Raw genomic sequence first — 23498 nt, 5'->3', positions numbered from 1 at the left:
CAGCTGCACAGCCCAGCAAGGGCAAGGGGAGCTGGTAAAAGAGGAGATAGTGGTTGAGGGGGCGTGTAAGCAGAGGGATAAGAAGAACATCCACTTCTTGGACAAGTGCTGCAGTTCAGGAGGGACTTGCGCAAGCACTCCTTTCTCCCTGTTCAGGCAGAGTGCTGCAAGAGAGACACCCTCTGAGACGCCAGTGCCAGACCCTGCCTTGGCTACCAGACACAGGGTGCAGGGAGGGTGCAGGGCCCAGTTTGGTTCTTGATTGCAGCCTCAGTTTCTGCTCTGATCAATACAGCAGTATGGGCTGGGCCCTGCTGTGACTGCCTCTGCTTCTGGGGACAGTGGCAGTAAGGCAGATGGTGGGGTTAGGTGCCCTGAGTGTGTTTGCTGCGGGGTGACATTGACAATACCTGGCTGGTGCTTGGCAGCAGGGGGAGGAAGCCAGCTCCACCCTCTCCAAGCAGGGCTGAGCAGACAGCACTGGAGGTGGGCAGCACTGCAGGTAGGCAGCATGCATACCTGCCAGTGAACATGCTCTTCCCAGATTAAACAACTTGTCTGGCACTAGGACAGGGAGCAGATAACTCTATTAGGGACTGTTTGTCCTGATACAGGACAGCTCCGTAACTAGCTTAATACTCTTCTTCTGATAACAGGCAGAGGCACACTCCATCGCAAGAGCACAAAGGGCAATGAACATGCCCTCCAACACAGGCTGAGCGAAGGCTGAGATGGCTTTGAAATAAAGTTTCCTCTGCTTTTATCCCCCCACTTGATTATCCAGCATAGTGGGGACAGTGGGGGTTACACAGCACAGCCTTTGCTCACCTCTCTCATGCTGTGGTGTCCTTCACAGTTCCTGGGTTCTGACTTCTGCCAGCACCACGCCTGGCACTTGAGACCAGCCTGCTCTTCCCCTGCCTGCCAAACTGGAGGGCAGCCCATAGGGAAGGGTTTTATACAGGCCCCAGACACTGCTCTGTATGCTGGGTAAGGATCACTGGCACCTTGGAGAGGTGAAGCTGACCAGACAGGTCCATGACCGACCCATGAGGAACATGTGCCCTTTGCTGCTACATCTCATGTCCCCTGGAGATGAGGCCAGCAGGGATATTCTGCTAGAAGTAAATGACCAGTCACTTCAGTCACCCAGTCACCAGGCTTCACTAGTTTGACATAGTGCAAGGGGGCTGAGAGTTAACCCACAAGCTATGTATGCTCAAGGCAGTACTGCTTTAGAAGGCAGAAAGATGCAGCAGAAAGCACTGAAATAGCCAAACCCATGACTGAAGGCATAATTTTCATTGGTAACAGCAGAGTAAAGCAGGGCTGGTATGTGCCCGTGGAAAAGTGGTGGTAGCTTCAGGCTCATAGCAATGGCCCACCTGAGCCCATGGCTGCCTGCAGCCTGTCTCTAGAGCACTATGGCCACCCCAGCCTGGGAATCCTTCCAGCTACATACATCTTGAGAAGAGACTGCTACAGGCAAACGCAGGCAGGGAAACAGAGGTTCAGACCAGCCTTGCTCTGTGCTAGCAGCTGAGTGCTGGAGCCAAGTGCACCCAGAAAAGGAGAAGAGGCAAAATCCAGATTGTTTAAGAGCAAGCTGGGGGACTGCATAATCAAAACTGAGACAGGCAGAAGATATGTGCAGCTGGTTCAATATATATTCCACCTTTCTACAAACCCCAGCTGTCATATACAGCCCCAGTTCCCACACAGCCATCAGTGGGATGTCTGCAGTGCTGGATGGTAGAGCATGTCTGGGGAGCCCTTGCACACACCCAGCTGATGCAAAGAAACCAGTTAATGTAATCACTGCACCAGGTGCAAGAGGCCCTACAGCAAAGCATTTGTGATCATGGAGTAACCAAAAAAGGGTTAATCTGTAATAACAAAGAGAAAATGCTAAGCAAAAACAAAGCAAGTGTTCCATGAAGAGGCAGCAGACAGGTTGCAGCACTGCTTGTGAGCTTTCCCATCAGTGCAGCAGCCAAAGGAATGCAGAAAAGCAGGCAGCTGTTAACAGGACCAAGAGGCTGGTGCTGAGCTGGGAGCACAGACCACCACAGACATGGCAAAGAAGAGAAGCAAATGAGTAGTCACCTCTGAAATTAAAAGCAGGAAGAGTTTGACAAGAGCTGCGGACAGGCATATAACCAAAACCTTTGGTTCTGACAGTCCACACTTTGTCAGGCCCCTCAACACATACTCAGATATTGAAGTAGCAAAGATGCAGCTTCGCTAGGATCAGAAAAGCAAGTTCCAGGGATGAGTTTTCTCAGGGAAATCAGCTTGAGCAAGAGAGACATCAATGGCCTGGTCCAGTGACTCCAAATTTGACTCTTGCCCTTTGTGAAAAACACAACTATAGAAGGTGAAGACAGAACTTACACAAGCTCCTTAAATGGCAAGATGAAGACATAAAACCCTACTGGTGTTTACTGGCTCAGCTCTCTCAGAGTCCTTCCCCCAGACAAAGCTGGGGACTGAGCTCACTCCCACTTAAGATCTGAGAAAGTGGGATGAATTGTGACATCTGCCTCCAGACAATACAGACCTTGGCAATCAAGTCTATAGAAGGCTAGACAAAAATATTGGCCACTGTGGGCTTTCAGCAACGCAATGCCTCTGGAAGTGACAGAAGAACCTCCAATAGTACAGTGACGCCAAGAAAGAGTGGCCTTCAGACCCAGGATGGAAACTGAACTTCTTGCTCTCCTAAGGGTATAAAGACGGTTTCCTGGGTTGAAACAGGAAGGGAAACTTTATTGCATCTTTTTAGGGAAGCAGCAGGATGCAGTGGGGCCAAGTCCCTGCTGTTCTCTTGATGACAGAAACTGAAGCCACAGATACCAACTTTGGGCATGTGGAAAGTTTAAATGTCTTGGAGACTACTGTGAATAGCTGCCATATTCAATATCTAAAGAAAACAGGCATCAGGTCACTGAATGTCAAATGTACGTCTTTATAAAAATCAAGACTACGTTGACATAAAATACAGTTTTGTCACTAAGGATTGAAGAGTCAGAAAACTTGCCCTGAAGCAGTCGCCTGAACATTCATGGAAAAACAAAGATGCTGTTCTGGGAAAAGTTACCATCAGTAAAGGTCCCTACTTGCATTATCAGATCCTACCTATCAGCACCTTAATGTAACAGGTCCATTTCTGCCCACCCTTACAGGGAGCTTCAGCTGCATCAAAACACCACACACAGTTACCCACCTTTGCTCTTCACTGGGCAGGGGCAGAGACTGTGACATAGCAAAGCCCTGGCCAAGCAGCAGCATTTTTTTGAGCTGCCTTTAACTCTGTGCAGGAGAGGTTCAGACAAGTTAAACCTCATACAGGAAAGAGCCTAGAGGCAGGCACTCCCACCTCCACAGTCACACCAACAACTCCTGAGAGAGGCGAGCCTCTGAGGGCCTGTGCAGCCAGTAAGCAGTGTGCTGGCACTCTAAGGCCACAGGATGCCCATCTGAGGGCAACTCTCAAAGGAGAACACCACAACCTGTACCTGGTGTCAATCTAATCCTGTTAAAACCTTGTTCCTTTGCTGCTATTTGGAAGCCAGGAAGGTGGAGAAGATTAGCCTAGCAGCCCATTCACACCTACCCTGAACAGGAAGGGGAGAATGGCTCAAACCTGGTGAGATGTTAGGGAACTCTTGAGGCAGCAGCAAAGCTAGTATGGAAACCCTTAGAAAGATATTACAGCACTGCAAAAGAATGCAACAAGGAAAACACGACAATTCAATAAATATAAGCTTTTATTACAATAGAAAATAGTAAAACTCATGTTAAAATAGACTCTTGCTTTTGGACTGCTCAGAAAAAGCCTAAGCCTCGCTTATACCTGCAGGTGCCCATAAAGGTCCTGACCCCTAAGCAATGAGCAACACATTTCTGTGCTGAGAACCTCAAGGCTCCTTCCTCCCAGTGACAGTGAAAGACTACAGCAGCAGACTGAGCCATGCCCCACCAGGCAGACAGGTGAGGGCTCTCTGTGGGGTTGTGTACAACATGCTTCATCCCTTTGTGCAATCAGGCTCCTGTTTGATACAGGTAGCTTTAGGGAAACCATGGACAAGAAGGAGGGAGAGGAAAAAAAAGTCATCAGTGTATGATGATAGCTGTCCTGAGACAGCTAAGGCAATAGCAAATGCATCTGTCAGAAATGGCACCTGACTGCCTTTGGGTAGTTGATGCACTTTTACAAGGAACACTCTCCACCTTCTTCCGTGGCCAGTCCAGTGCAAATAAATGACTGTGCAGTCTGAACCATCAAGCGCTCCCCTCTTACTCACCAGAAAGGGCAAAGGGCAAGAGTAGAGTGGAAAGCAGAGGCCTCAGAACAGCAAGGTCAGTTGAGAGTGGGAGACACTTGTGCACCATTGCTGGCACAGCAGCACTTGACTCCAAGTCCCACCTGCTGCAGCCACCAGGCTCACTCCAGTGCCTCATACACAGCCTTCCGGAGCTCAATTGAGAACATCTCCTCCCAGGGCCCACGGATCCACTCCACCAGCTCTACCAGGAGCTCAGGGCACTCTGTGCGGATGTGCCAAGTGCTCTCCAGCTTCAGTACCTGGCAGGGAGGAAAGGGAAGGAGGTGAATGAGCAGACTGGCCTAACAGGCACCAAGCAGGCCTGAACCACCACCCCCCAGCACAGCTGCCAGCTCCTCCTAATTCCTCTGTGACTTCCTCCTCCCTCTCTGTGCCAGCAGTCAAGTGTCCCTTGCATGACTTTCTGCTGTGCTCCCCTGGGTCTGTGGTACAAGGCCCTAGGTTAGGATGGGAGATGACAGCCCCAAGACACTCTTGCAGGAACAGGATCTGAGCACAGTCAGCCCCCAGCATCTTGACTCCATGACCACCTCCCGGTTACCTCATCGTAAAGCATCAGCTTGATGTCACAAGGACAGAGGCGATAGGTTATGATATTGCTAATACTGGTGATTGGCTGCTTCTCCTTCAACTGGATGTTGCTCCTAGGAGGCATTTCTGCCTCACGGTCTTCATCCAAGGAGGGCTGCACCTGCCATTGGTGATTCTCCTCCAGCAGAAATAGCATGCTTCGTGTACTCAGCAGGGTCACAGGGAAAGCAGATGTCCCTAAAAGGATATGAAGGAATAAGAAAAGCTTTGCTGAGAGCCTGAGTCACCACAGAACCAGCTTTGCTCTCCATTCCTCCCCTAGGGAAATCCTTTACAGCAGCAGTAACTTGGGTGAACAACCTTATCCAGCTTCCTGACTGCAGAGGGGACCAGGGTACTGAAATGTGGCTGGGCTTGACCAGTTTACCCAAACTTGTTGCAGGAGCATGCATATGAAAGACCACTGCATATGAAAGACCACTGCCCAGCAAAGCTTGTCCAGCCCATGACCTCAAGTGAGGCAAAAAACGTCACTCAAGTCCTTTGACCTCTTAAACAACATTTTACTACTCCTTAGTTAAAATTTGGCAGCTGCAGCTCAAAGGCTGCCTTTTTTGGCCTGAATTCGTCTGGCTGCAGATATCTGATGGGTGAAACAGAAAGCACACATATAAAGTTTAATACCAAGCTGGTATGTGTCATAAGTATGACAGGAAGGAAAGTAGTTTTGATAAACTTTAGGGAACATAAATATAATTCAGCTATTTCAATGGATGCAAATTTAAAGCACTATAACTTGGGAATAAGTTAGATGCACAGTAATAGGCAAACATTAGCAAAACTGGCTGAGGTCACAGGGGATCACAGGCTGATGTAGCAGTATGCTGCTTTTCTCATCACATCTCACTCTTGGGAATTAGTGGGACTATCATAAATGGGATGTTTAATTAATACTGTCTGCTTGGTAATGAGATCTCAGCTGGAATGTGTCCAGTTTTGGGCACCATACACTAAAAGAGGAGAAAACTCTTTCCTTACTCTAAAAGAGTAAGAAAAACACACTGTTAAGTTCTCCCTCCCATATACTATTTGTTCAGCTTGAGGACACCAATAAATGTACTTTCCACAGATTCCTTCTGATCCTCACTCTCTCATACCTCCCCAAGTGGTCAGTGGTCCCCAGGGGTGCAAAAGCTGTAACAAATTGGTCAGAGTGTGATTAAGAGCTCAGTGTCCCAAGCTGAGATGACACCGGAATTGTTCACTGAAGACTCAAATCCCAAGTATAACACATTTGTCCTTCAGCAAGGCCTGGAACAGAACCTGAAGGGCTTCAGCAGGCTCCTCCCGTACTATCATCTCAGATTCTGGACACCTACTTCTGTTTTCCCAAATGAAGGAGCCTTTCAGCAACTCACACAAACCAGCTGGTTTTATGACTCCTCATCTTTCCCTCAGATCAGGGCAATGATCCAGCCCTCAGATAATCTCTAGCTTCTCAAGCTGTCACCAAAACTGCTGTGCAAGACCAGCTGCTCCCTAGAGCCTAGACTTCCATGTAGAAAAGGACTGGGAAATTCACTGGATGTATGCTGCCATCCCACACAACCCAACACTAGAAAAGAGCCCTCACCCATGCTCCCACCCCATTTCACTGCTGACAAGGAGCACAGCTCTTTTCTCCCAGACTGTAAGCATGTAAGCAGACAGCACAACGTGTGGGACACCTGGCTACTGAGATCTCCTGTACCTTGGATCAGGTAGGCCAGCAGGTAGAAGAAACATGTATCATCTGCAGCTGCAGAATCTGTGGTCTTGGAGTCTAGCAGAGGCCTGGAGGAGATACAACAGTGGGCTGTTAAGGAAGCACTCTGTTTCCAGACTAGGTTTGATGTGAACTGGCTACTGTTCCCAGTCCCCTTGGAGAAGGACCCTCTCTTCCAGATAATACAAAGTTCTCCCTCCCCTCCTCTGACTACCACCTTGCCAGACAGGAGCCAAATGCCTCTTGCAAGTAAGAAGGCTGCCCTATGCCTCCCACTTTTTCTCCCTCAATTATACCCTGCTCAGGCTCCTCCAGAAGAACCGAAGTTGCCCTGCCTGGCTCAGTCCATGACACCTCTTAGCCTGTTAACCCTCTGTGCAGCAGGCACTTGGGACAGCTGCCTTAAACCAGGAACACAGGCCTGGCTGCAACTCCAGTAGTGCCTCCTTCTGTGCTACCCTGTTTCCAGCACCATGCTTTCCAGGGTCTGCTGGACAAGCAGACATGCCTTTCTGCCTGAAATTCCAACTGCTCACAGGCTCTTACCATAGCCAATGTTGGGGATTCATTTCCACAGTGGGAATTTCCTTCACCTTACTCCTGTGCTTAGCAGGCAGTTCTTGCATGAGATCTAAAGAGAGGGAGAAGGCAGGTGTCTTTTATTGCAAACCCAAGGGCAGTACGTAACAGTTCAGGACACTTCTCTACTGTTCAAAGTGTTGCAAGTTATGCTGCCAGTGAGATTCTCTCCCAGTTTTTCTGAGCTGTCAAGAAGTTAATTTCCAACACATATCCAACAAGAGCTGTCCTGATAGTCCCCCAAAAACAAATCTTTCAGATCCTCTCTCCCATCCCCTTCCAGCTCTACTCTTACCTGTCAGGCTCTGCAGGAACTGGTCACAGCAGCTTTGGTTCCGGATCAGCAGATTATAGGAAGTTTTTGGGTTCTCAAACTCCATTCGCAAGCTCTGGTGGCAAAGTCCCACTTCCAGATGAGAAATATCAGACAGGTAGTGAGAGTCATTCTTCTTCAGCCAGTCTGCAGGTTGTCCCCTAATCACAGAGCACAGCCTTAGCTGCAGCAGGTGGCATCATCTCCTCTCCCACATCAGACTGCAGCAGGGGGTTTGCCAGCAGAGCCTGTGCATGCCACCACCTCTCCAGGGTAAGGGCAGCAAGGCTAGCACAGGCTGGCACTACCCAGCACTCACAGACTTGCTGCAGGGTCCTCACCTGATAGCTCCTGTGACTTCCAGAACATAAATCTTGAGATCAGAAGCAACCAGAATTGAGAGAAACTCTCCTTGCCGGCCAAACTTCACCATGACCACCTAGAGCACACAGAGGGTGGGTCATAGCCATGGCCTTTGAAGTGCCACAGTCTCTGAAACGCCACCTCAGTGCAGAACTCACAGGGATGGCAAGAGGGACAGCTGAAGAGTTGTAAGAGTGGTGCTGTGGGAGCTCACCTTGAGGAAGCACTGGAACTCCTCAGCATTCTCCTCAAAAATCTCCATGTCCAGGTACAGCTTCAGGCGATGATCCACTGAGCGGAAGTCCCTTGTGTTCAGGAGGCTGTTTACAGCTGAGGAGAGCAAGGGGGAGCAGTGACACTCTGTCCACTGACCAGGGGCTGCCCAAGCATGCAGACATGCACCAGTACAGCAGTGTCACCCCCTCTGCACACCTGCTTCCCTCAAGTCTCCCCCTCAAGACAAAGGGCCAAACACAGGGCTTTACATAGGCCACAGGTCTCCATGTGGAGATAAAAGAGGACTTCATTGCTCCAACACTTGCTATCTTTTCAGATATACAAAGCTTTGGTCTAAGTCAGCTTCAAACTGTGCTTGGCTGTTTAGTCACAGAAGACACTTCCTTGCTGCTGGATTTGGCAGGAGGGCGATTCTTTATCACAAAGCTAGAAAGATATTTCTTATTTCAGCTGGTGTCAGCACAGGTCAACTTTTTAATGCTGACTTTGATAGTGGCAAGGTTAAAGGGGCCTGAGGAAGACACCAATAAAACTGCTTAAGAGTATAATTAGGTTTGTCATGAAATTGTATAACCAAATAATTCATACAACAGCCACAGTACTGCCCAAGCGTTCACACTTCCCACCAGAAACACTACACTAATCAACTGCTCCTCAGCAGGAACTTTCCATAGGCTCAGTTTTAAATTTGGACCTTGCAATTTGACCCCAGAAAAGAGACTGCTTTATTTCTCATACTTTAACTGTGCAAGACTGAACATAGCAACCTTAAAATTGTGATTCTACACTGACTCCTCTTCTGAGGCACAGCAGTCTTGAAGGACTGGAGGAGACCTCAATAGATGAAGAAACCAATAGGTTGCAAATCAGAACTACACTCAGCTGCAGCAGAGTCACTTGCTGAGCTAGACCAGATAATCTACACAGCTCCTTTCCAACTTGTTATTCTGTAAATCACAAGCTGATACCCAGGTAAAGGGAGTCTATGACATCAGAAATCCAAGGTCCTTCAGAAAAATCTTTTATGGACCTCCTGGCTTGCATGACAGTCCTCACACAGTCAGCATGCAGTCTCTTGGACAGGTTTTGTCATCTGAAGCTCACAAAAAAAAGTGAGGAAAGCACAAGCAACTGTAGATCCACAAACCAGAGCCTCCTACTAGCACACAAGCCTCACACTGCACTTAAGCCAAAGAACAAATACAGAGAAATTGTGCATACTATTCTCCAAATGTAATGCTCCAGCTGGCAGCTCATGGATGCCACAGGAACCCAGTGTGTCTATAACTGAGCAATCCAACTTCCAGAACAAGAACCTATTACTCAGAGTCTAAGCAATAATAGGTATTAAAAGCTGACTCATTTTTCCTATCTTCAGGCATGAGGTTTTACGAAGCGGGGAATGAAAATCTGTGCTCATAAGAACCAGATGTTTATGGCTGCTCATACCTGATGTCCCCCTTCCCCCTTAAACCGGAGGAAGTGTACCCAACAAGCACCAGTGATAAAACCAGCAGCAAGCTGTCAACACCCCTAAACACTGCACAGCTTCCTCATACTCACAAGGACTGAGATTCCACGTTTCCTCAGATTCAGAGTTCAAAGAGAGCGGAGAAGGAGTGGGCCCCCGAGAAACACTGTAATGGTAGCTTCCCATCAGGCTGCCCCCATTGATGTCTGTGTGGCTGAGGGACAAGTACTGGCTCTTGATGCCCTGCTCCTTCCCATAGCCCCCATCTGATCCATGGGAGGTGGGATGAAGAGTGCCATCAGGCTCAGTGCTCAGCTCCGGGGTCCTGGTGCTGTTGCTGGTGTCTAGCTCCGAGCTGTCCTCCCCACCAATGTAGAACTTCCCGCTCTCACTGGCCAGGACAGACGTTTCCTCTGGGCCCTCCTGCTGGCTGCCTCCCTCCAGCACAGAGTCGGACAGGTCCTCACTCGTGCTGTCAGCACCAGGCAGCAGAGGTGTGCTGGAGCACTTCTCTGAAGGCAGAATGACCACATGGTCACTGGAACAACTGGGACAGGCTATGGGCTCACCAACTGCCGCAGGACCTGTGAAAGATTTTGTCAGATATAAAGAAAGCCAGAACAGCTCTCCCCAGCAAGACTTTACTTCCCCTTGCCTCCTCTACTGACCATGAACCTTCCCTTTTCAAGGCAGAGAATAGTTACAGTCTGACTTCAGCCGCTTGTTGAGCAACTTGTTCAGAAGCATATCCTACATACCTCCCCTGACAAATCAACCAGAAATTCTGGAACAGTGCCACATGAAATAGTTCTGCTCAGATTTAGGGTGCCCAGTGTGTGCTGTGGTTGCAACTGAAATTGCATCAGGGCTTTGGCTCATGACTTTCCTCCACTTCACATCTGCAAGTGCTCACATAACCACTGAAGCCCGAGCTCATGACCAGTCAATCTAATCTTCCTTAGCCACCTCCATCCCCAGCATGCTGTGTCCCTTCCCCAGCTGTTCTCATCCCTTCTGACCCTGATTCCTGTTGCTCCCTTCACCCACACCAGAACAGACTCCCAGCTGGATCATGGCACTCCCATTACTCTGGCAGGGAGAAGAAAGTGTCCTGGGGTGGAGAAAAGTGCTGCAGCCAGGACAGCATTTCTGTGTTCACTGCAGTACATCCCACGATGCTGTGTCAAACAGCATCTTCTCAGCTAAGGCACTCCCCACTTTGAATATAAACTGAGCTTTGAAAAACACAGCAATCAGAAGATGCTTACTCAGGAGCAGCCACATCTCAGCTGAAATACCACATTTAGTTTTAAACAGTCAAAGAAAAATGTGGACAAATGGGAAAAAGTACAAAGACCCGCAAGAAACTCAATGTATGAGATATGACTGACAAGTAAATTATCTAGAGAGTTGAACTTATTTAGTCTAAAGGATAGAAACCAGGAAGAGTTTCTGGGGGAAAACAATGGCCCTCAAGTACAAAGAAAGGAATAAATTGCTCCTCCAAAGTGGCAGCAAGACCGGGCTTAAGATCACAGATAGGGAGACTTAGATTAGGGTTCTGGTTGTTTTTCTGATGTTTAACAGCCAAAGTTTTACCAGAAATACTGATGCAGATTCCCTGGAAACTCCCAGCAAAAGCTCTTTAGAACAAATAAAGTCTCTGCGGCAGAACAGACTATAATGACCTTTAAGTCCTCTCCCAGACTTCAGTTTCCAGCACCCCTGTGTTCTCCTAGGCCACCCAGAACAGGAGTGCTGTTTGCTTAACCTTAAACCAATAGCTTATTCCTGCTAGGAAACAAGGTAGGATCTTCCCAGTCCAAGTAGGCCAAGTGAGAGTTCATCCCACAACAGGTTTTAAATTCCAGTACAGCCAACACATCTCCTATACATTCCATGCTCTACACCACAGCTGCCACCTGGAAGTCTGCCTGGGCATTAACTAGCAAACATCCTTCTCCTGGGCACCACAGCTTACCTTGATCTGAGGCAACTAGGGTCTCCAGGATTTTGGTGTCTCCAAGCTCTGAAGGATAGGAACCTTGATACCAGGGGGCCAGGGACTGTGAAAACTCCTGCTTGCATTTCAGGCACTGGAGCTTCATGGATCCCTTCACTTGGTCCTGATTTCTCTGATTCTCCTCAACAGCTGGGGACAACACTTCAAGGATACACTGAAAATAGCACAGGGAAAAGGATGCTATCAGGTAGCTATGATTGTCCTAATAAAATCAAGCTTCTGACACCAGCAAGTCTTTTCACATGCCTCACTTTAGCATTTCAGAGTGTTAGGGGTGCAAGAACATTTCCCAGCTGTGCAAGACTTGTCAAGGGCAGGGAGCTTCACTGCAGAAGACAAAGACAACTTGTTTTTGCAGGTCTGTGCCTGATAGCTACATACTGACAGACTCCCTCTGGAACTCTGATCCTAAAGGTCCCAAGTACTTGTCTCTAACAACTTGTTTAAATGTTCTTAAATGGTATTTTGAGAGAAATTACTGAATTAGAGACCAGACCCTACAGCAGCTGTGGGGACACAGCACTGACATTCACTGTCCACGGAACCAAGCACAGGCCAGCACATCACTCAGCACCCACAAAACATGACATTGCACATGCACAAGTTATGATCACCAGTTTGACTACAAACTTTTCATCCCAAGAGGGAGAAAACTGCAAGACTCTCTCCTTGGGAGCACCATTTATGCTACAGGAGCTCCACTGCCCATGGCCATGCTCATGGGGCCCTCCATAGGTCATCTGTGCAGAAGAAATCCCAACAAGCCAGACATGGGCAGCAGGTGCTCATGTGCTCTGAGAACAGCAGCCCTATGCTGGCTGGAAGAATTCAGTGTCTTGCAGCAACACTGCCCCCTCCCCAAGCCTCCCCCACCTGCAGACACTGCTCTGGGCAGTCGTCAAGCACCACATATTTGCGCTTCTGCCGGTCCTTGCGAATGTAGCTGAAGTGCAACGTAAGGACAGGGAAAACTCGCTCCAGGTCCTGCAGGAGACAGAAAATGACCGTTCTAGGATGAGGGAGAAGCTTTCACAGACTACATTTGCTTACAACCAGCTGAAACATGGCCATACAAGCACTTAATTTAGTGTGTCCTAAGTATCTCTCCACAGCTGAAAGCATTTGGGAGTCTGGTAAAATGGGCAGAAACAAATAAACAAATATAAAACTAGTAAGTGCTGACAACACTTGCACTGAGTGCTTGAAAAATTGCATGAGCACTTGAAACTTACAAGAGTAACCTTCCAGGCCTAAAACAAAGCATTTCAAACAGAACACCTTTTCATGAAGGCATTTCAGAAGAATATCAAGCCACAAACATTCAAAAAGGCACAGGGGCAGGGTTTAAAAATAAGTTGGAGTTTTTACAGAAAACAGAATTAGAGAAACCTGTGAACGTGTATACATACTGTATGCAGACCAAATGTTAAAATCCTACCATAAGGAAAAAGAGATTTCCAAACTCCCTTTCTAAAGAGCCACAAAAGCCAAATAGGGCTGGTAACACTAAAGTGTGCACCTAGAGCAGATGGCAAACTGCCCACTGAGCTGCCACAAACTTTTTAAACATCACACTAGGCTCTGTGCTGCTCTAGAATCAAAGCAATCCACAGAGACTCCTCCAAGGCCAGGGTGATATCCCAGCGAGGAATGGATGCGAAGGAGATCTCCATTTAATTTAAGTTCCTCTTGAGAAGTCTCTTATTCCTCCACGCTGGAACAAGTCCAGCCATTGCCTTTAAATTCCAGCTCTGGAACAGATTTGATGCTGGCTTCTCCTGCATTATTGCAGGTAGTCTAAGCAATAGAGATGATATTAGATACACATGCATTGGCTTGAAGAGATGCTTAATCAGGAGGAGCTTAATCCTTAGCAGGAGCTAGGAAAAGACCTGCAGGATTCTCAACAGGAGTCCAAATCCAGAATGCTGCCATATACAGGGAGTAAGATGACAAAGGCTCACAGAGAAGTGCAACTCACCATCCTCTTCCAGGTCAACTCAGAGGTCTCCACATTCTTTAGGCATTTCAGCTCCAGCTTGTGGAGGACTCTGGCAGCCTTCAATTCCACCTCAATCACATGCTTAGCTGTGATTCGCAGGAAGATCCAGTCTGGCTCTGGGTCCCCTTCACCTTCTATTTGGCTCACCAACACTGGCTGGCACAGGTCCACTGCCAAACAAGACACAGTACAGGTCAGTACATGCAGCAGGCCTTCAGTCCTGCTGGATCCAGGTCCTTAGCATTCCCACAATACTGGGCATCATAATACAGCTTCAGAGATAAATCACATTTTATTAATCTATCTTGTTGTCATCCAAGCCCTTAAACACAGCAGTGAAAAGATGTATTTACCTTCTACCTTCTCCTCTTCTTCCTCTCCAAGCATTAGCTCATCTGCCTCTTCTTCTCCTCTCTGTTCTCCTTCCATAGGCTCATCCAGCTGTACTTCAGGCTCTTCCTCCTTAGCAGTGTCATCCAAAGGAGGAGAGGACCCTTCCTGGGATACTTGGGGCTTTTCTTGCTCTGGGTCAGAGCTCTCGCTCTGCAAGTCCGTTACAGCAGGCTTGCCTGTGATCTCATCTGCAGAACGGCTGCGGGACATGACGGCTACTTGGTCATGCTCCTCCAGGTGCCTCTTGTACTGCAGCCAGTCGGCACCAAAGCGATCTCTGAAGCTGGCCAAGCGCTTCATCTCCTTCTGATGCTCTAGGACCAGACCTGCAGAGAGAAAACTTGGGAAGTATGAAGATAGTCACCAGGCCAGAGCACTCCTCTTACTGTGGGCAATTTAGCTGCCATGTTATTAAGGAAGATGACAAGCCTCACCAGCAGAGAGAGATAATGCCTGGGGCTCGTGTTCTGTGTCACTTGGCTCTGAAATACTTGCTCTGCGCACTTTGACTTTTCCCTGGAAAAGATAGGGTAAAAGTAGTTGTGTGGAACTAGAACAATGAAAACAGCACGTGATGAGAGGCTCTGCTGAGCTGAATGGTTATAGCTGTTGCAGTGTAGAGACACACCATGAAACACTTGTCAGGGTATATGAAGATTCCTTCCAAACACACAGCAGTATAGAGGCTCACCAAGCACACAGTCAGTACCAGACCACATCTCACTGCAGGAGGCTTTCACATCAAGGCATCCCCTCCACCCAACATGCCAGGTTAAGAAGCTATGCAATCCCAGACCTTGTTTTTCTTTCGAGGGACCCTGACGGCCACATTCTCTGATGGGGACTGGCTGTCGCTGAAATCTGCAGCACAGGAGCTCTCCAGTGCACTGCGGTCCAGTGCAGTCTTCTCTGAGGTAGAAGTGTGGATGGACTGAGAAACACTTTGCACAAGTCTTGGAAGGTGCTAAAGCGAGAAGAGGAGAGTATTGCCAGCTGAGTGCAAAGGGCAGACAATGTAACCAAGCTGCAACTCAGGCTGACAGCTTTCCTGCTCCTCATCCCAAGCTTTCACCATCTCAGTCAAAGCACTGACAGCAGATCCTGCCTGGTTGGTTGGATTGTTTATCACAACTACTCTGATTTAACTCAATCTCTGCCTTTCTTAAAAATAGCAGATCGGAAACTGATAACTATTTTGGTGACATATAGTTCAAGTGTTAAGTACCATACGGTACCTGAAGAGGAAACAGGCAAGGCTCTGAGTCCTGCAAGGCTACATAAGCCAGAATAAATTACACTGGCCAGTTCCAGCAATTATTAGGAATCAGCATGAACTGAGACAAAATGATCTGTATCAAAGCCAAAGTAGCCCATGAAGATTTAATAGGACACATGACAATGCAAAAACCTGTTAGAAGTTCCCAGTCCCAAAGCCAGAAAGATCCGTTTTTAACAATTATACTTACCATGAGGTCTGAGGAAGAGAGTGGCTCCCCGTCCAAGAAGAACTGTAATTAGAGACCCATTTGCAGTCAAATTCCATTTGGCTGGCACATACTCAGGACAACTTCTGCTGACTCCTATTCCCCTTCACGCCACCCTAGGGTTGGGATCCCTGGCAAAAAAACTGCAAAGAAACAACCCTGTTCCTGCCTATCCACCACTCCTTTAGCTGTAGCTACCTGACCTAATAGCATGTAAGGCCAGAAGGGACCGTTGTGGTTTTCCTGTTTACAGACTTTGTAACTTCCAGAAACATATCCAAGACAGTTCTCGGAAGAGGTACAATAGGTTATTCTACAACAACTCCAATTGTTTACAAAGGTACTCACTTTCACCTCAAAGCCTGTATCCTAGTTCTTGCTTGATTCCACATAGCTTCCAGTAACTTGAGCTCACTTTTTCCAAGTTGCATTTTGAAGACAATGAATCCAGCCATTTGCCACTAACATGAAGGGCAGACCAGCTCTGGAACACCTTTGACCCTTAGCAAGTAAGTTTATTTTGCTAAATTGCCAGAACACTGGCTTTGCTGACTTCTTTATTTGAAATCAGATTACCAAGAACTGACCTAAGCACTGGAGTGTAAGGGAACAGTGATGACACCTGGCTAAGAGCAGAGTGAAGGAGACAAAGAGGTGGCTATGGCTGCCATACTTAGGTAAGGTGGGCCAAGACTGTGAGTTCCTTCTTTGCACAGTCAAGCTACATTGTTACTATCTAGCAGAACAGAGTAAAGTTCCATCAGCGAGCAAAACTGAAGAAAGTAGAGAGTGAAGACATATTAAAATCTGAGGTGTTGCAAACCTGAGATCACTATTCCACTCCATGCTGGCCCATATATCATGTAGAAATTAAAGGTTAAACTACTCTACCGCAAGTAAAACAAAACAAAACAAAACAAAACAAAACAAGCAACCACAAAACAATGCCCAGTGTTACACAGCTGGAATAAATCTGCAAGTTTCTTTTCCCTCATTTGCCCCTGAGTGTTAGAATACCCTATGCCTTCAACAGCAGGGGCAGAAGGCAGGTGGCTAATACTCACATTGGAGAACACTGCCCTGGGAGACACATGGACAAGGGCTGCGGATCGGTGATTTTGATGGAACCATATTGGGTTTCCCTCCAAATGCAGCTGGGTGAGGGAAACAGACAAGTTGTTACTAGAAGCAATATTCTCTATCCCAGTCTATCTGGGCTCCAGTCTTTCACTCTACTTCAAGAAATATCCTTGCAGTGGAACAGTTATCAAGCCAGGAAAGGACCAGGCTTTTACAATGCTTCCTGCAATTAGTTCAGCAAATGCAGAAGGAGACTAAAGTACGTCCTACTCATAATGTAAATCATTATGAGCTTTTTCAGTACTGACTCTGAGAAATGTTGAAAGAACAGTCCTTTGCAGGCCCAGAGAAGTTGTAGAGGTGTGCAAGGCCAGACTGGATGCAGGTTTTGAGCAATCTGGTCTCGTGGGAAGTGTGTCCCTGTCCAAGACAGGAGGGTTGGAACTAGATCTTTAAGGTCCATACCACCCAAAACCACTCTCTGATTCTATGATCTTCTTTCACAAGCACTATAGTGACGGCCATGCTCCTTCAGACTTCTCTGAACACACAAATCCACAATAGGATTATGGGACGACCTTTACTGAACTTGACAGTGTTAAAATCAGAAAAGGTGAGCAAGGAAGTAGGGATGAATACATGAAAAAAGGTTAGCTTGAGGAAAGGTCACTAAAAATGAAGGCTGAAACACAGGCATCTGTTTAAGGCTCCCCCATGGGTTTCCTGCAATAAAATTAAATGCTCAGGAGTTGAAATTATCTTTCAGAGCTCTCTGGTTACCATAAAGTCTCCATCTTCCACACCCTGACCATTAAATCTTTAATCTACCAACCCATCAGGGCTTATGCTTACTTTTTTTAAACAGTGCAGACTGGACAATGGTGCCAGCTGGGCATGTTCTAGCAGCAGGTTATAGGCCACATCCAGGTGCTGCAGATTCACAAGTTGTTCCACCCCTGTAAACAAAGCAAGAAGCCATCAGTATGCTAGAAGACATAACTTAGGAATCTCCCCCAAAACTGAACCCTAGTAAAAATAGCTGTGCTCAAGATCACAAGTTCTGTTTGTTCTCAAGGATGGCACAAAGGCTTCAAACTCAGAAATGCTTCTCCCTTGTGGGCTCACCATTAATGCTGTCGAGCTCATTGTTGCGTAGGATCAGAGTCACCAGCTTGGATCGGCTGAAGATGCCAAGGTTTGGCACCTTGGACAGGAAGTTGTATGCCAGATTGAGGTATTCTAGCTCTGTAAGGGTCTGTTCAGAGAGAAGAGCAGCACTGGATCAGTTGGGACCTTATTTCAAAGCCTGGCCCTGAACTCAAGACAGGGCACTAGCTTCTACCATTTTTTTCATCCCAACAAGGTCAATCAACAAGTGAGTTTCTCAAGACTGTTTCCGCAGAAAGAGTTTAATGTTCACATTGGGAGTGGTTTGTTTAAGGGCTCTCAGCATCATCTAACTGCTTTACAGAATTTGTCAGGACAATTTTCCTTGCCAACTTTGATGGAGCACAGGAAAGGACTGGACATCTTGCCTCAGCAAAAGGAGTGAGCTACCAAAAGAAACCCTTTCTTACCATTGTAAAGATAATGGGGAATGATACTTTGTGAGACCCACCAACTCCATGAAAAGCTGTTTCATAGCTTTGCTTCAGAGAAGCAGATCTAGCACAGCAAAGCGTGGATTTCATTGCCTTTCCCTAGAAACACACATGCCACTGTGATAGACTTTTTCTAGAGTAACTGACTGGTTTCTGAGACCAAGAATTAAATGCTACTGGCAGTTTGAACAAACTGAACAGTAAGCTTTTACAGCCCCGTGCCTAGCTACATAATTCTCACCTGCTGCACAGACTACAGCAAAGTCTTGGCCACAGTAGAGAGCCCACCCTGTGAGGGGCTGTACACAGAGCACCCTATATCAGTGCATTTACCACACGGCCATGCTGAACTGCCAAATGACAGCTAGAGCTAACTCTCTGTCTCTGAGGTGAGGAACTCTGCCTTCTTTGCCTCAGTGGAACTCAGACTGCACATACAGGACAACAGTTTTTGGGCTTCATGCACTAGCTCTAAGCCATACCACATCTGCGATTTGTTTTTATTATACCTCACCCCGTAGGAATGTGATGTCAACGATTACAGAATTTTAGCAGTACCCTCTGCACAGGAGGAAACTCTGCTGCTCAGCCCAAAATACTCACCGTTAAATAGTGTTCACAATCCTGGATCTTGTTGTGACTCAAATCCAAGACCCTCAGAGCATTCAATAATTGCTGAGGGACAAAAAGACAATAGATCAGATTCTTCAACTGTGTCTGTTACAGCATGAAAAGCCTCTCCTGCTGGGAGAGGTCAGCAAAATTAATACTGCCCTCTTCCTCCCACTCAGACCTAGCGGCATCTGTTACAGAGGGCCTGGCTCTTGGCGGTGATCATCTCCTCTCTTCTCCTCAGCCATGCAGGAAGGATGCCCCCACTCACCAGTGAGTCATCCAAGGCAGTGATTGAGTTATAGCTGAAGTTCACAGTCTGCAGTTCCAACCATGGCAGAGCACAGCTCAGATCTCCACCACATGCTGAAATTATTTCCTAGGAAGAAGAGAGGAGCCATTCCTTGGTGAGTACTAGCTGTTATGGTAAAAGCAGATGAACACAGGAGAACAGTCTAGAAGGTGGCTGATATACTATGCTTTACAGACCCTGTCTTGCTTAGAGAGGCAGTGACTTTTATGTCCCTAATTCATATTTATTTGGAGTATTTGGAGGTGGTGGGAATCCCACAGGCAGATATTTAGAAAGAAGGGGAGATGATTTTGTTTTCTACACTAAAGTGGCAATAGTTAACCAAGACTGTTAAATTTCTTAGGCTCAGAACACTGAGCACAAAGATCCATGCTAACAAAAATAATTTTCAGACCTCCCTCAAACAAAAGCAAGATACACACTTGTGTCCGGACAAATAAAAAAAGCTCTCAAAGAACTCCCTACCATCAGCCCCTGTTCTCCCGCAGGTGCCTGCTTCTGCATCCCAGAGGGAAGCCCAGAGGCCAGCACAGCCCATGCTACTCAGTTCTCCATGGCTGGAGCTTGCCTTCATATCTCAGAAATGTGCTGGACAGCAGCGCAGGTAAGACACTGGGGTACAGCATTTCCTCTGACAATAAGCTCAAAAAACGTTGCTGAGGTACAATGAAATAAACCTTGACAGGCCTTGAATGTGGAAACAGACAGATACACAGAGTTGTCAGACCTAGCTGACACAAATGTTGTCTAGAGATAGAAATTCTCAAGAAGCTAAAGAGAAGACTACAGAGCACATTTGCTTGCAAGCAGGGAATCCTTCAACTTTTCTTGAGACAGAAGTAGGACCCCAGAACAGGGAAGGAAGATGAAGCCATATACAACATGAATGAATAAAAGGGCTAACACTGTCTCCTACATCTTCTCTGTGTGAAGAGCTCTAAGATCAAGACAGTCTTTCTCTTGCAATTTACCCCATGAGCTGTGTAGTGACACTCACCTCCAGTGTACTGATACATTTGCAACATGTTAGAGATTCCAGCTGAGAATAGACAAATCGCAGTCCCCGGAGGCAGTGTGGAGGGACGGACCTCAACTGCAGCAGTGATGAGAAAGTAAGAACAACATACATCAAAATATTACAGTGAAGGAGCAGATCCAAGTTTTACCCCAAGCAAGTATTGCAGGAGTTTAGTCTTAGCCCTCTAGGGAAGCTACAAAAGCCTACCCAGTTTTTTGGAGTAGAGGCATTCTGCAACCACAAAACTAGTCAATAAAGACCAAACAGCAAGACTCAAAACCACTCTTGCCATCTATACTTACTTCCAGATGCCGGAGGGACTTGAAAGGGAAGATCTTCACAGCAGATTGCAAAACACAGTTTGGAACATGAACGAGCTAGAAAAATGAGAAAAGAAGTCTCACATCAAGCTTGGTTTTTGCTGCATTACTGCCTTCCTGATGCACCAATTGCAGCACCTTGAACAGGCTGACCCTCCAGCTCGGGTGACCCCTTAAAAGCTCTCTCCCAGTGCTGGTAGTGCCACTGTCTCTGCAGATCCACAGTACAAGAGAGGTCACAGAGAATAGCATGGTAGCAAGTGTGATCTGCCAGCCCACATAACTTCTCTTCATCTCCTCTGCCCAAATGGCTTTACCACTTTCAGCACCACTGGGTGGTCTGACAGCAGGATTCCTCATCAGCCACAACCAGCAAATCTACTAAAAACTAACTGCTGGAGGTATGTTTATCAAACATCGGAGTGGAACTAGCACGCTGATGGGAGGTGTGCATGTGCATTTCACCACAAGAGGCCAAATAAGGCAAATCACAAGCAGATACAAAGGCAAAGAGAGTTGGTCTCAAAGGCACTGTTAGCGTTAGACTGAGGTGCCTGCAAATCTCCTCTTTTTTTTGCATTCTGTAGTACAGCCATAGGCCCTTTCAACATAGTTAGGCTGTATTCACGTACCCTAAAGCAGCTTATTAAAACCACCTTCTTATGCTTTCTAAGGACAGTGCATAAACAGTATTTGTGGCTGCTACTGAAAGTGAGTAATGGAGTAGTTACCACTTTCACTGTAGACAGCAAAGCATGACCAGAAAGACCATCTCTGCCAGTTACAAATATATTCACGCAGAAGTGACTCATCAGGTGCAGAACAGACATCCCAAGACCTCATCACCACTACTGCTTCCACAGCTACAGCCCTGCCAGGAATGAATCACTGCCCACTGCCTGCCAGCACTAATGCTGCATGTTGAACAAGAGCACTTGTAAGGGGAGCTTGCACTGGCAAGCTTTAATGGTCAGTTCTAGCAAAGTTTATTTCAGACGCCATTCTTGCTGTGTGTCTTGAACATCTCCTCTCCCTCCACTGTCTTAAAAATCTGTCAGGCTGATATAAATTATTAACTTCTCCAAGTAAACAAGTTACCAGACATTAATGGGCAGCTTCCCCCTCTTTATAGGGTTGTTGCAGAGAGAGCACATTTTCTAGCGAACAGGAGCACTCACCACAACATCCTCCTGATTGCAGTGTCTCACCCTGCCTCCTCCTGCCGGGAGACCCATGTTTCTCCACAGATTCTGGGCCCCACGCCCATCTCCCCAGTCACTACACTGTTACAAAATCCTCCCAACACTCACGTGGAAAACATGTTTTTAAAGACATCACAGATTTCAGTGCTCAGCTGCAATACCTTTTGAGCCCCGCTGTGGAACTTGAAATAGCTGCTAATGCCTCTTCCCCTTTCGGGCTCCCTTCACCTCTACTACCCGCCCCAGGCACGCCCCAGTGCAAAGCAGAATCATGTGCAGCATCGTAGCACATACCATCTTTCAAAAACCTTTCTGAAGAATTCCTTGATCTGTAGTTTTATCTTTATTACAGCCTTTATTGTTAAAATTAATGAGGATACGTTACTAGAAATATCCCGTGCTGTCAAACCGACGAACCAGAACCACTGCCCAGGCTGCTGAAGTAAGCAGCAGCCTCAGAGTGTACAACATCTGACCCCTCTGCTCGAGTTCCCCAGCTCTGCTGCCTTGGGCAGATCAATCATCACTCCGGGAGCACTCAGCTGTGCTCAGGTGCCAGATACTGCCTGAATTGCTCAAGCACTTCAGGAAATAATAATTTGTCCAACAATGACAACACCTTACCAAGGTCAGAACATAATTAACTCCTGCTGTCCCTGTTTTCAACTAACTCCGAGAAACCTTCTGGAAAGTTGCATGGCTGATTCTAGGTAAGCAGCTACAGACTATCGTGCTGAGCGACGACTCCCCGCAAGAGCGCTGTGAGAGCCATCTGACCCATGGAGCCTGCTGGTCACACGGGAGCAATGGGCACCAGAGGAGGCTGCTCTGAAGCTGTGCCTGCCACCTCCACTGGCACCCCCGGCCTCGGTACGTACGGACCTTCAGAGAGTGAGTCTTCTGCAGGACGTCGAAGAGGAACTGCGCCTGGAGGATGGCGGCTGTCTCGGCGGGGTGCGAGGGCAGTGCCACGAAGCCCCGGTTCTGGTTGCGGGAGCCCAAGTGCTGCTCGAAGACCTGCGTGAGGTGCTGCAGGGTGGAGGTGAGCAGCGTCAGCGTGCTGGAGCCGTCCAGGACGAGGTCCCCTGCAGGAAAGGAGAAGGACGGGTCAGGCCGTGAGTGTCCACACACCGGGGGCACTGACACGACCGGGCCCGGAGAGGCCCGCGGCGGCCGCCACTCACCGGCGTCCTGCAGCAGCCGCGCCAGGCCGCGCACCAGCGTCTCCGCCGCCGCCGCCATCTGCAGCGGGGAGGCCGAGGCGACCCCGGCCCGGCCCGGTTCGGTCCGGTTCGGCCCGGCCCGGCACGGCCGGTCCCGCCGCCGCCGCACCTCTCTTCCGCGTTACCGCCGAGACGCGCCCTTCCGCCGCACCAGCGAGGCGGCCGCCGCTCACATCCGGTTGCCATGGAGCCCGCCCCAGCGTCCCCCTCCCGCTCGGCGGGGCCCGCGCCCCCCGGCCCCCGCCCCGCCGCCTCCCCCCGCCGCCGCCCCGCAGCCCCCCCGGTAAGCGGCGTCGGCCCGGCAGCGGCGGCGGGCGGCGCGGAGCGGGCCGGGCCGGGCCGGCGGGAGGCCGGGGAGCAGCGCCGCCCGCCGCCAGCGCGGCGCGGCACGTGTCGGGCGGAGCGCGGCGGCGGGGCCGGGGCGCGGCGGCGGCGGCGGCGGGCGGCTCTCCTGCTCCGGCGGTGCGAGGTACGGGCCGGAGGTGTGGGGGGGTGGGTTGTCCCCGCGCTGCCGCGGCTGCAGCAGCTCCGCCTGGCTGCCCTGCCCCGGCCCGTCCGCGGGGCGCTCCGGTGCTGCACGGTGCGTGGCGCGATGCGGGTGGCTGCTGGTGCGGGGCAT

The 23498-nt window shown here is 48.6% G+C and overlaps 1 protein-coding gene across 1 annotated transcript; it reads right to left on the bottom strand.

Moving 5' to 3' along the window:
* Nucleotides 1-3752: 3752 nt before the first annotated feature.
* Nucleotides 3753-23016, bottom strand: STK11IP (serine/threonine kinase 11 interacting protein). The gene is made up of 24 exons (XM_066322906.1): nucleotides 22841-23016; nucleotides 22539-22741; nucleotides 20437-20511; nucleotides 20114-20209; nucleotides 19075-19182; nucleotides 18795-18866; nucleotides 17716-17845; nucleotides 17443-17546; nucleotides 16575-16664; nucleotides 15493-15534; nucleotides 14823-14990; nucleotides 14461-14542; nucleotides 13987-14352; nucleotides 13613-13803; nucleotides 12505-12615; nucleotides 11590-11785; nucleotides 9701-10192; nucleotides 8115-8230; nucleotides 7879-7976; nucleotides 7520-7698; nucleotides 7192-7276; nucleotides 6631-6713; nucleotides 4891-5117; nucleotides 3753-4588 (listed from the first exon to the last, which is right to left on the bottom strand). The coding sequence occupies exons 1-24, from the start codon at nucleotides 22896-22898 to the stop codon at nucleotides 4448-4450; spliced, it is 3513 nt and encodes a 1170-aa protein (XP_066179003.1). The 5' UTR covers nucleotides 22899-23016; the 3' UTR covers nucleotides 3753-4447.
* Nucleotides 23017-23498: the final 482 nt, after the last annotated feature.

The sequence above is a fragment of the Sylvia atricapilla genome, chromosome 7, assembly GCF_009819655.1.
Source record: "Sylvia atricapilla isolate bSylAtr1 chromosome 7, bSylAtr1.pri, whole genome shotgun sequence".
In the NCBI taxonomy this organism is placed as follows: Eukaryota; Metazoa; Chordata; class Aves; order Passeriformes; family Sylviidae; genus Sylvia; species Sylvia atricapilla.
Note: the sequence above shows the minus strand (reverse complement) of the source record. Positions and strands in the feature narration are given on the sequence as shown.